The sequence below is a fragment of the Rhinatrema bivittatum genome, chromosome 3, assembly GCF_901001135.1.
Source record: "Rhinatrema bivittatum chromosome 3, aRhiBiv1.1, whole genome shotgun sequence".
NCBI classification, from domain to species: Eukaryota; Metazoa; Chordata; class Amphibia; order Gymnophiona; family Rhinatrematidae; genus Rhinatrema; species Rhinatrema bivittatum.
The window spans coordinates 280,086,415-280,098,173 of record NC_042617.1 but is presented as its reverse complement, the minus strand read 5'-3'; the positions used below and the strand labels follow the sequence as shown (position 1 = coordinate 280,098,173).

General features: G+C 50.3%; 1 protein-coding gene across 1 annotated transcript; it reads right to left on the bottom strand.

The window, feature by feature from the left end:
* Window positions 1–2,319: 2,319 nt before the first annotated feature.
* Window positions 2,320–11,353, bottom strand: IL23A (interleukin 23 subunit alpha). Its single transcript, XM_029596820.1, has 4 exons — window positions 10,975–11,353; window positions 4,928–5,032; window positions 3,732–3,887; window positions 2,320–2,514 (listed from the first exon to the last, which is right to left on the bottom strand). Exons 1-4 carry the CDS (start codon window positions 11,137–11,139, stop codon window positions 2,320–2,322), a joined length of 621 nt encoding a protein of 206 aa, XP_029452680.1. The 5' UTR covers window positions 11,140–11,353.
* Window positions 11,354–11,759: the final 406 nt, after the last annotated feature.

The following is an 11,759-nucleotide window of genomic DNA, read 5'->3' as shown; positions in this document are numbered from 1 at the left end:
CCCCTGCCTCTTTCATCTGCACATCTGAAATTATATTTTGAGACTTATATGATTTTTCAAAACATGGTCCAGGGTGGGAACTCCCTTTCTGTGTCTGTTACAGCCTTTTGCATTTCTTACCTTAAGAACATAAGAAATTGCCATGCTGGGTCAGACCAAGGGTCCATCAAGCCCAGCATCCTGTTTCCAACAGAGGCCAAAAACCAGGCCACAAGAAACAGGCAATTATCCAAACACTAAGAAGATCCCATGCTACTGATGCAATTAATAGCAGTGGCTATTCCCTAAGTAAACTTGATTAATAGCAGTTTATAGACTTCTCCTCCAGGAACTTATCCAAACCTTTTTTGAACCCAGCTACACTAACTGCACTAACCACATCCTCTGGCAACAAATTCCAGAACTTTGTTAAAGATCTAAACATGTATTAGCCTGGAGAAAAGGAGGGAAAGGGGGCATATGACAGAGATATTTAAATACCTCAGAGGAATAAATGCAAAGGAGGCTCTGGAACAAGGGGGCCTGAGAAGAGGTGAAAGGGGGTTACCTCAGGAGTTATCTAAGGAAATATTTCTTTATAGAGAGGGTAGGTAGATACATGGAACAGCCTCCCACTGGAGGTGATGAAGACCAAGGACTGTATTAGAATTCAAGAAACATGGGGCAAGCAAAGAAGATCTCTGAGGGAGAGGAAGGGACTATAAAACTGATGAGCAGACTGGATAAGCCGTTTGTTCTTTTTCTGTTGTCATGTTCTCTGTTTGGATGTTTCTATGGCTCAGAACTCTCTCTCACTCACTGGTTCCAGAGCATGCCCAGACCAACACAGGGCTATGCCAATAGAGGCCTCAGATTTAGGGGTCTCATGGATTATACCATGATGCTAGAGAGGCTACAAACAAGGAGGGAATTAACATTTCACCTATTTTTATGAAAAAGTTGGATAGTAAGCTGGGGACTGGACCTGCTATTCTATTTCTGTGACCGACGACATGAGAGTCTCTTCAGAACACGGTTTGGCCCGTCTTGATAGAAGGAGATTGAAGCTTTTAACTCCTGTGGACTGCTGGCAGTGGGTGTGCAGGGAACAGTACGCTTCCCCTCATTTGGTTTATATGCCAAAAGATTTACGATTTCTGGCATATGAGTTGGAACTTTATCCAGGATATAACCAAATCTGTGATGCCCCTTAGCCCCAGATTAATTACTTTTTGGGGCACTTACCTGTTGGAGTTCTCATGGTGGGCACATGAAACTCTGCAGAAACTTCAGGAGGAATGTCAGCAGGGAAGCAGCTCTAAGAGCCCTGGCTCACATCCTGGTTTCTTTAACATTTGCCCCCAGAGCATTCTGGGATTTGTAGGAGTAAGAGGGAGCCAGGAGACACCTTCCGATGTTTCATTTTATCTGTTCTTGGGACTAGAAATGGAAAGGCCCAGTTCCTCTTCCTAACTTTGACTGGTTTATAAAAGCCTGGGAGATTACGGAAATGAATGTGCCAATGTCCGAGTTTAATAAAAAAAAAAAAAAAAAAAAAAAGACAAACACGCTCTGTTAAGTTTGGGACCTTTTTATTCAGCACCACAAGAAACAAAATAATAATCAGTGAGGTAACGTCTCTGATTGACGGAGGATTTCTCCCTGTATCTTCAGAACTGGTTTAACAGTTTGGGAGGACGAGGTTAAGGTTAGTTTGGGGAGGGAAAAAATATAACATCGGCATCGGAATGGACTTACGCCACTGTGTTCTTACTGAGTCTGCCTTATAATACGTTTTAACCACCTTTGGTGGCTGATGTTCTGGCCCGCCAGATTTTTACAATTAAAAAAAAAGTTTTATAAAAATAATAATTCTCACGGTATAAAATTACATGGTCAAATACATTACTTTATAATATATTAAATAATATAAAAATAGATAATGTTAAAGACATGGATAAACAGTTATTATAAATATGGAAGCGATAATAAACACATTGTTTAGGTCCATAAACGTTCATACAATAAAACTGATCCTGCTTGTTTATAAATATGACCTTTATAAATATGACCTTGTCTGAAAATAAATCATCTGCTAAAAACATTGAGAGAGGTTTAAAAAATACCCATAAATAAATAAGAACGTGCCATGGTTCAGTTAGCTTCCATGGCATTCCTGCCACGTCTTACAGAAATCCAATGTTAATACAGAGAAGAAATGGTGCGGTTCCTTGTAATCGGCTGAAGGAGTTCGGCGGGGGGGAGGGGATGGTGTTGCTGTTGCCGTTCCCCCCTTCCCTCCCCATTGCCCCCCCCCCCCGCGCCAGAACCCCAGCTCCCTTACTGAGCACACGGCAGGCCATTTGATTCCGCCCCTGGGTGGTGGTTGTGAGGGTTCCCCGGGTTGAAGACTCTGGCCACGATGGAGGAGAAGGAGATCAGGTTCCAGGCAGCTTTCTCCAGCATGATGCCCCATCCCCAGTCGTGAACGGACTGAGACTCGAAGTCGCTGCCGCTGCTGGCGTAGCCGTGCTTCTGAAATGCCAAAAAAGAGACGGACTGAGAGCTTGGCATGAGGTTGGGGAGTTGCAGGGTGTGGGTCTCCTCGTGGCACCGTGGATCTTATGGCCATTTCCCCTCCCATGCCAGCCACCTTTTTTCTTTAACCTCCATTTCTGGAGCATACCGGGATTTAAATTCCTGCTCTTCCTTTGATGCCAAAAGAGTACAAATCCATCTGGCTGTTTGGACATTAACAGTTAAAAAGAAAGATTAATCCTCTCTCTCTCTCTCTCTGCATATCCCTCTTGGAAGACAAGTTGGGCTTGACCAAAGATTTTTAAGCTAAGTTGTTTCCTGCTTTTCTCGTTTTCTCTAACTCACTGCGTTAAATGCTGGCCTTCTGTTGTGCCTAAGTTTTTATTTGATGGTTAGTGTGTAGAGACTAGAGAGGAGCTGATTTAAATGTGCATACAATCAAGTGTTTGGCTTTAGAAGTGCATTCTTGTGTTAGGATTCCACCCTCTCCCCCCCTATTCCCACCCACCTCCTTTCTTTCAATAGATCTCACAGGGGTGGAGACCTGCTTTCTTCTAGCTTTAGATAAATTGTAGATTACATCCCTTAGGGACTTCTTTTGGGTTTTCAACCCTGTTTTCTTTAATCGTGACTTTAATCCAAATATCCCTTGTCTTGCCTGGCTGTCTTGACCAGATTGTAAACTCCACAGAACAGGCACTGTCTCTTCTATGTGTCTGTACAGCACTGCCTGTACCTTGCAGCACTATGCATGTTTAATAGTAGTAGAGTAATCTCTTAGCACAGAACTTCCTTTCTCTTCCTGTTCCCCTTCCACTTATCCAGGGTAACATTTAAAAGCATTTCAGGCTGAGGTAAATGAATTTAACCCCCACCCCCACCCCACCACCACCACTTGTCTACTGCTGGCTCCTCAGCTCTCTGAGACACCTGGAACTTCAGCTCCCTCTACTGCTGGGGCCTAAGCTTTTCTCTCCCTGTAGGAGATTTGTCACTGAGCCGTGTCCAGCCACTGCTTTAGAGGTCTGACCCTCTGCTTCCGTGGTGGGGTGCAGCAGCGTCTCCAGGCTTATCTTTACTGAAAGGTGCAAAGACTTTACTGAAAAGATTTCAGTGGCTCAATACTGGGAATGTGGTAGGAGCTGTCCACCTCCTCCCCCTCCCCAGCCCGCACCCCCTCCCCCCCCCCCCCCCCGCGAGGCCAGTCCGCTCACCGTCAGATTCTGCTGGAGGGCTTCCATTGTCTGCAGTATGCCCCGGGCCACACCAACCAGGTTTTGAAATTTCTCTTTTCTCTCTATCGCCTTAGTCATCCAGGCAAATAAGTCGCGATACCAGTGCAGGATCTGTACAATCTGCTGGAGGCAGCTCTGCAGAGAGGGCACGGACGAAGTCATTAACAGGCAGGGGGAGCCTGGCAGCGGCCCAGCTCAGCTTACTGCCTTCTTTAACATTTTCCTCAGAGGGTTGGGATGGTGGCTGGGTGTGCTTTTATGCTTTTAAAGGTGAATTTTAAAAGCCCTGCGTGCGCCAACAGCTGGAGATTATGCGCACAAGCTGGGCCGGCCCACACCAAGTAGATTTCAAAACGCCTCCCATGAATGCGCGGGTCTCCCGTTGCATGCACAAATAAAGTTTTTAAAAAGGGCGTGGAGCGTGGGCATGGTCTGGGTGGGGTGTGGGCATGTCTGTTGCGGGTGGTGAGTAAGTATTAAAACAAAAAAAATAACCTAGATCCGGCAGCGGCATTTGAAGGGTCAGGGCTAATGGAGGAAGGGAGGCTATTAAACTGGGAGGGGGTGGGGGGGGGGGGGGTTTGGAAGTCCTATCCCTTAACTGGGCGGACTGGGAGCGAATTGGGAAAACCAGCTACAGCGTCGGCGCGCGACCCTTGCAAAATTCCTCCACTTGTGCAGTGGGTGTGGGATTTGCGCGAACACGGCGCGTCCATTTCAAACCGAGCGCACATGTACGTGCGTCTGTTATAAGACGGGCACGTCTCGGGATGCAAGTCGGCAAATGCGCGCACATGTGCGCCCGCTCAAAAGTTACCATCTTCTTTGGTTGTTCTGGATTTTATTTTCATTGCACGAGATAATGTGCTTGTTTATTTCCCAGGCCGGGAATCGCCTCCAGCTGTTTGTAAAGGTGACAGCAAAAAAAAAAAAAAAAAAAATGTCACTAAATGAAAAATGGACTGGAGAGCGCGTTCTGGGATTTGAAGGAGCAGGAGGGAGACGGGAGACGTGGTCTGATGCTTCATTTGACTCCGTCGCCGGGACCCAAAGGTGCATTTTGGAATCTTCGGGCTCAGGGAGTTCTGACACCCCTAGCGCTGGGCAGTGATCGAGGAGGGGGCGACAGTGAGAAGGGAAGCAGGGGCGAGGGGAGATGGACGATGTACACCCACCTGGCTGCCCCCTCTGAGGCTGCAGGGGTCACAGCTGTGGCTGCAGTTGACGCGGGGAAAGCTGGGATCCTCTCGGTCGGGATTCTCGGGGTCGACCATTACTTCCTGCCGAGAAAACAGGCAGAGGTAAGAGGAGCATGTCCTGCACCTGGCACCCTTCACGAAAGGACCCTTCGCCTTGGAATCGGGGGACCCTGGTTTCTTGCGACTCTGCAGCCTGGGCAAGTGCCACAGACTTTCTTTTCATGCCAGAAACTTGAGCCCTGAAGCACAATCTCAGGAAAATCCCCAGTAACCTGCTACTGCCACAGGCTCCCTCCCTCCCTTCCTCCCTCCTGATAATCTGGATGTGGGCCAAGCAGGGCATTGTCTTCCCTCCAGTTGCCTCCCAGGAAGCGTCAGGTGCCTGGGGCCTCTCTCACTCCCTCTCTTTCCAATCCTGGAACCTCCCTCCCCCCCACCCCACCCCCTTCCCACCGTCCTTGGTCCTGGTTTCTCCCTGGCTGGCGGGAGCCTTCCTACCCATGTTAATATCCTGTCTTGCGCAAGTCCCCTTTCGCAGTGTGAAGTATGAGCTGCCCTGTAGATTATGCAGGACTTGCTGGTACCGCACAGTTCACACTGTGAAACTGGAACGGTGCAAAGCAAGGTGAGGACACGGGACAAAGTGCTGCTTTCCTCCTGTCAGGCAGTGGGGGATCTGGGATTGGGGGAAGGTGGAGAGAAAGGGGTTGAAGGAAGGGCAAGAAAGAAAGAGAACATGAGCTCAGCTGTGGAGGGGGTAAGAAGCATGTGTAAGGGTGGGAGAGGGGGACAAGATGCGGGGTCTGAAGGGGGAAGAAGGAGGAAAGGGATCAGGCTCATGAAGTGTGGATGATCAAGTTGGACCAGAGGAAGGACTGACACAAGGATTGAGTTGTCGGGGGGAGAGAACCGGTGCTTCAGCAGGAGGGAGAGATGGAGAAAGCACTGGGAGGGAGGGAGGCTACAGATCAAGCTGAGGGGAGGGGAAGGGAGAGGAGCAATGTTTTCTTTTCCAGACAGAGACCCCTCCCCCAATGATCACCACTGGGTTCATGCTGCAGCCAGCCCCGGGTCCAGGCACCATGCCTCCCTCCCGATGCTATGGGATGCACACCGGGCTGCCCCCATCTCTTTCAGGCTGCTAGGACCCTCGGTATCCTCCGCGTGTCACTGCCAGTCTGCTCCCTCCACCATCCCTGGCACTGCTGGGCTCACCGGAATTGGCTCACTGGCAGTGAGAGGAGAGGGAACGAGAAAAGCAAAGATACTGGAGGGGAGGAAGAGAGGACTGGGAGCAATGAAGCAAGGAAGAAGAGACAGAAGGGGAAGGAGAGAAGACGGAAACGGAGGCATGAGAAACGGAAGAAGAGAAAATGAGGAGGAAAGGCAGGGGAGGCAGTGCCTAGGGGTGGGGGAGCCTGGGAGAGAGAGAGAGGCTGTTGTGAAAAGGTGGGGTAAGGTCAGAAGGAAGGAAAACAAGAAAGGAAATGGGAGAAAGAACCTGGAACAAAAAGGTAAAAATACTAAACTGGAAAAAGAACAAAAGAGAGAATTCAGCACACTGCCAAGGACAGGAAGGGATTTTTAAATGATGGTCTTTAATGCACAGTGCAAAATGTAAAATCTATGTCAATTTAATGCAGAAATGCTGCAGAATCCCTAAAACTTTGCTGTGGAGTTTTCCAGCCCCTGCTGCAGAACCCTCCAACGAGCAGCCACAGGAGGCCTCCTCCTCCCCCGAGAAACTCACCCGTTTAGGCTCACAAAATGTTTTCCTACTGTCAGAACGCAGCTATGGGACCTTCCCTTTATCAACAAATCTACTGATTCTTCTAGCACGACATCTTCCTTTGGTGCCGCCTTGGGTCTCCCAGCAAAGCGCTCTAGAGACCTGGTTTCTAATCCAGGCTTCCTTTGTGACTCTCTTCGACAGGACTAGAGACACTTCCCTTTAGTAGCCCCCCAAAATATTACCATGCCCTACTCTGCTTGATTAATGCTGCTGGGCTCTGGCAGCCAGACTGCTCTCTGCATGCGGCTGTGTGATTGCCACAGCACATCGTCAGTATCTCAGCTTCCCAGTCCAGAGAACTTCCCCAGCCATTGACCCCTGTGCAGCAAAGCATTTACACTAATATGCAACTTCTTGAGAGGATTAGGAAACAACGGAATTCCAAAATCATGAAGAAAGGAGTAAAAGAGAAGGCCCAACCTCCCTCTAATCTGTCCATAAATGTCACTCTTTTTCAATTTTGCCTACTTTGAAAGATCTTACTTTTTTCTCTGTCTCCAGTTCTGGTCATCCCATAAAAAAAAAACAAAAAAACATAGACTTATAAAGGCTACAGAGAAGGGCAACAAAAAAGATAAAAGGAAGGGAGGAGGTCCCTTATGGAGAAAGGTTAAACCGATTAGGGCTCTTTAGCTTGGAAGAGAGAAGACTGAGAGGGAGTATGGCTGAAATGTATAAAATCATGAGTAGGTGGAATGGGCAATAAAGATTATTTATCCTTTAAGAACATAAGAACATGCCATACTGGGTCAGACCAAGGGTCCATCAAGCCCAGCATCCTGTTTCCAACAGTGGCCAATCCAGGCCATAAGAACCTGGCAAGTACCCAAAAACTAAGTCTATTCCATGTTACCGTTGCTAATAATAGCAGTGGTTATTATCTAAGGGCTAGATTTTAAAAGCCCTGCGCACGCCGGCGCGCCTATTTTGCATAGGCCGCCGGCGCGCGCAAAGCCCCGGGACGCACATAAGTCCCAGGGCTTCGTAAAAGGGGCGGGAGGGGGCGTGGCCGGGGTCAGGGGGTGGGCCGGGGGCGGGCCGGGAGGGCAGTCCCGAGTCCCCCGGCACTGCGGCCTATGCCGGGGGATGCTGAGGTGGCGCGCGCAAGTTACGCCTGCTTCAAGCAGGCGTAACTTGCACAACAAAGGTAGGGGGGGGGGGTTTAGGTAGGGCTGGGGGGTGGGTTAGGTAGGGAAGGGAGGGGAAGGTGGGGGGACGCGGAAGGAAAGTTCCCTCCGAGGCCGCTCCAATTTCGGAGCGGCCTCGGAGGCAGGCTGCGCGGCTCGGCGCGCGCAGGCTGCCGATTTTGTGCAGCCTTGTGCGTGCCGACCCCAGATTTTATAAGATACGTGCGTATCTTATAAAATCCGGCGTACTTATTTAAGATCTACCTCTAAGTCAACTTAATTAATAGCAGGTAATGGACTTCTCCTCCAAGAACTTATCCAATCCTTTTTTAAACACAGCTATACTAACTGCACTAACCACATCCTCTGGCAACAAATTCCAGAGTTTAAATGTGCGTTGAGTAAAAAAGAACTTTCTCTGATTAGTTTTAAATGTGCCCCATGCTAACTTCATGAAGTGCCCCCTAGTCTTTCTATTATCCGAAAGAGTAAAAAACCGATTCACATCTACCCGTTCTAGACCTCTCAAACCTCTCTAGACCTTTCAAACAACAACTCCATTAAACCAGAAGCAGATTTAAAACACATTGTAAGAAGCATTTTTTCACTCAGCAAACAAGCTATGGAGTCTCTTGCTGGAGGCAACTCACATACAGGTCAATCCAGTACCGAGCGGTAGGAAGAGCTGCATTAGTGCCCGGCGCACCCGTAGTTGCCGCACGCACAGTGCAGCTCACCTACCGCTCGATCCTGTATGTAAATAGCTTGCAAATGCAAGCTGCGTCTAAGAAGCATTCGTGAAGCGTTAGGCCCGCGCAACCCATTTTACTGTATAGAGCGCTATACGGTATCCTGGGTGCGCTGAACTAACGCTTCACGAACACGCTGGTACCTGTCATTTCAAATGTCATTTGAAATGACAGGTACCAGGAAGTGGCCAGTTTTCCGACGCTCGGGATTGTCAGCCCTCTCCCCTCCTCCCGAAGCAAGGCGCGAAAAGCAGCCTTGCTCCGGGAGGAGGGGAGACGGGACTGGCAGTGTAAAGCGAAAAAAAAAGTAGCAAGAGCGAGGGGAGAGAGGACGGGCAATACTACGCTCGGGATTGCCAGTCCCCCCTCCCCTCCTCCCGAAGCAGGGCACGAAAAGCAGCCTTGCTCTGGGAGGAGGGGAGGGGGGACTGGCAGTGTAAAGCGACAAAGCGACTTACTTTTTGCAGCCATCCTCCGGACATCGGCGAGGATGACCGCGGCTCCCCTCTCCTGCCTCCAGCTGCCCACGAAGATGGACGCCTGCACGGGCGAAAGCGGTCCCTGTTCCTGCAATTGGGCCGCTCAAGACGTGACGTCACATGCCGTGACGCCAAAAGTCGTGACGTCACGCCTTGAGCGGCCCAATTGCACGAACAGGGGCCGCTTTCGCCCGTGCAGGCGTCCATCTTCGCGGGCAGCTGGATGCAGGAGAGGGGGTCGTCCTCGCCGATGTCCGGAGGGGGGCTGCAAAAAGTAAGTCGCTTTGTCGCTTTACACTGCCAGTCCCCTCTCCCCTCCTCCCGAAAAGCAAGGCTGCTTTTTGCGCCTGCCTCGGGAGGAGGGGAGAGGGGACTGGCAGTCCCGAGCGTAGGATTGCCCGTCCTCTCCCCTCTCTCTCTTTTTGGTGTCCATCATCGCGGGCAGCTGGAGGCAGGGGAGGGGAGCCGCGGTCATCCTCTCCGATGTCCGGAGGGGGGCTGCTGGGTAGGCGGTAAGTTAGCAGGTTAAACGCGCGGCAAAACGGTAGGGTAAAATAGCGATAGTCGGGGCGCGCGTTACTGGATGGTAGGGAATAGCTAATTCGATCGTTTACATGCAATATACATGCCGCGTGCAGAAGGGGTTGCCTGGGGATTTTAGGACGCGGTAGGAGTAGGTTAAAGGGGATAGTGTATCGCGGGTTGGACTAACGCGGCCGAATGGGGTTTTACAGAGTTTCTGAAAGAAAAGTCCATAAACAGTTGTTAACCAGATAAACTTGGGAAAGCAGGCACTTAAACGAAATATATCAACCATTGGGGATTTGCTGGATACTTGTGACCCACACTAGCCACTGCGGGAGACAGTGGGCTCGATGGGCCTTGGTCTGATCGGGCATGGGTTCTTAAACTCTCTCGCCTGCTCAGGTTCTAATCCAGTGCTTGAGACGGGCCTGCCACCTGCTGGCCGCTGGGCTCCACTGAGTCACTTTCTACTCTGCTGCATTCTTTGCGGGCTGACCTCTTTGGATAAGAATTATTATCCAAAGAGGATACTGTGCAATGCTTTTAGAGAAAAAAAAATTGAGCATCGAAAGATCATGCACTCACCGCCTACAACCTGTTTGTTTTTGTGCGGGGTTTGGATGGGGGAAGGGGTTGGGAGAGGAAGAGAGGAGGTCAACCTGATGCAAAATATCACAGGAATTTCTAGCGCGCCTCCACCCCCTACAAAACTTTCACAGCCAATCGAATTCATTGGAACGCTCGCCAGCCAATCGGAATCCTCAGCCAGCCTCCAGCTCAGCTTCTCTCTCCCGCTTTCAAAACCGGCTTCGGGCTTCTGGGTGGCAAAACCCTGCACTAATTGATGCTTCTGCGATCTTTCTAAATCAGAAGGACCGGCGGCCGGGAACAATCTTTTGAAGATCGTTTAGACCGGATCCTTTACTTTCTCAGTGGATTTTGGCTTTGTCCTTAAACGGTGGCAGGCTGCCAGGTCAGGAATCACCTCCCGTTCACCCAGACACTGATTTGGGGCTTGACTAGTACCCACTTTCAACCTCCCTCTCTAAGAGGGATTCAAACTCATGGCCCTAGGTTTACAGAGACCCTGCTGCCTCACTGCCTGCCACCTCAAAGTCTCACTGATTTGGGGGCTTCACTTTTAGTCCCATTAAAACTACAAGCCCCAAGAATTCAGTTTAATGACACAAACTACAGGGAATCTCTAAACTTGATGGCCGGAGACAGAAAACGAAAATATTAGTTGTCCCTTTCCCCATTCCCAGATGTTCTCCCGTTTGTTGGTAATATGACAAAACCCCGCCACGGAGGAGTAAAAGCAAAATGCCGAGAATAGGAGGCAGAAACTCACATAAGTCTGGTTGTGGAAGTCTCTTGCAAGCTGGTTCAGGTGCTTGGACTCGTTTCTGCAGCCTTCCCAGCTGAGCTGCTGCACAGTGGCCCCGGCCGCCCCCCGCAGGGCACAGAAGGCGATCAGCAGAAGGGCGACTCTCCCAGGCCAGCCACTTGCCTCCATGGCCTCCTTTCTTTCGTCTCTGCTCCTGCGGAACGGCCGATGCCTGCTCCTCTGGCTGCCTGGGACTTCGTTAGAGAGATGAGCGACGGTGTGAGGACTGGATCGTAGCTGGACGCGGGCTGTATTTATGTCAGCAGGTATGACTCAGTCTGTCGCTGGGCATTCCCCCTGGGATCCCAGGTAGGCACCGGCCGCTGAGTGCTTTGCATTTCTGTCGACGGTCTCCAAAAAACCTCTGTCTCGTGTCATCTCTCTCTTCCCACGGAAGGATGCCACATTGAGCAATACTTCCTGAAGGAACAGCCTGCGCGGGCCCGCTGGCTGGCTGCTGGCTTTTCAGGAACACCCAGACGGGGCCCCTCTCTCTTCTCTCCCACTCCTTGAAAGTGTCTCTTTCTGCCTGTCGGGTTGAACGAAGAGCTCGAGCCCCTGGGACCCTCGGGGCTGCTGTTTATGACTCTGCGCGACGATCCCAGCAAAGAAATGTTCCACATTCCTTTAGTTTCGAACTTCTCTGAACGACAGAACTGTCGTTTCTCCCATATTTTAAACTTTCGTTGTTGGCATTTTTTCTGCGTTTTAGCTAGTGTATTCGTTTATGCTCTGGGCTATGTCTGTCC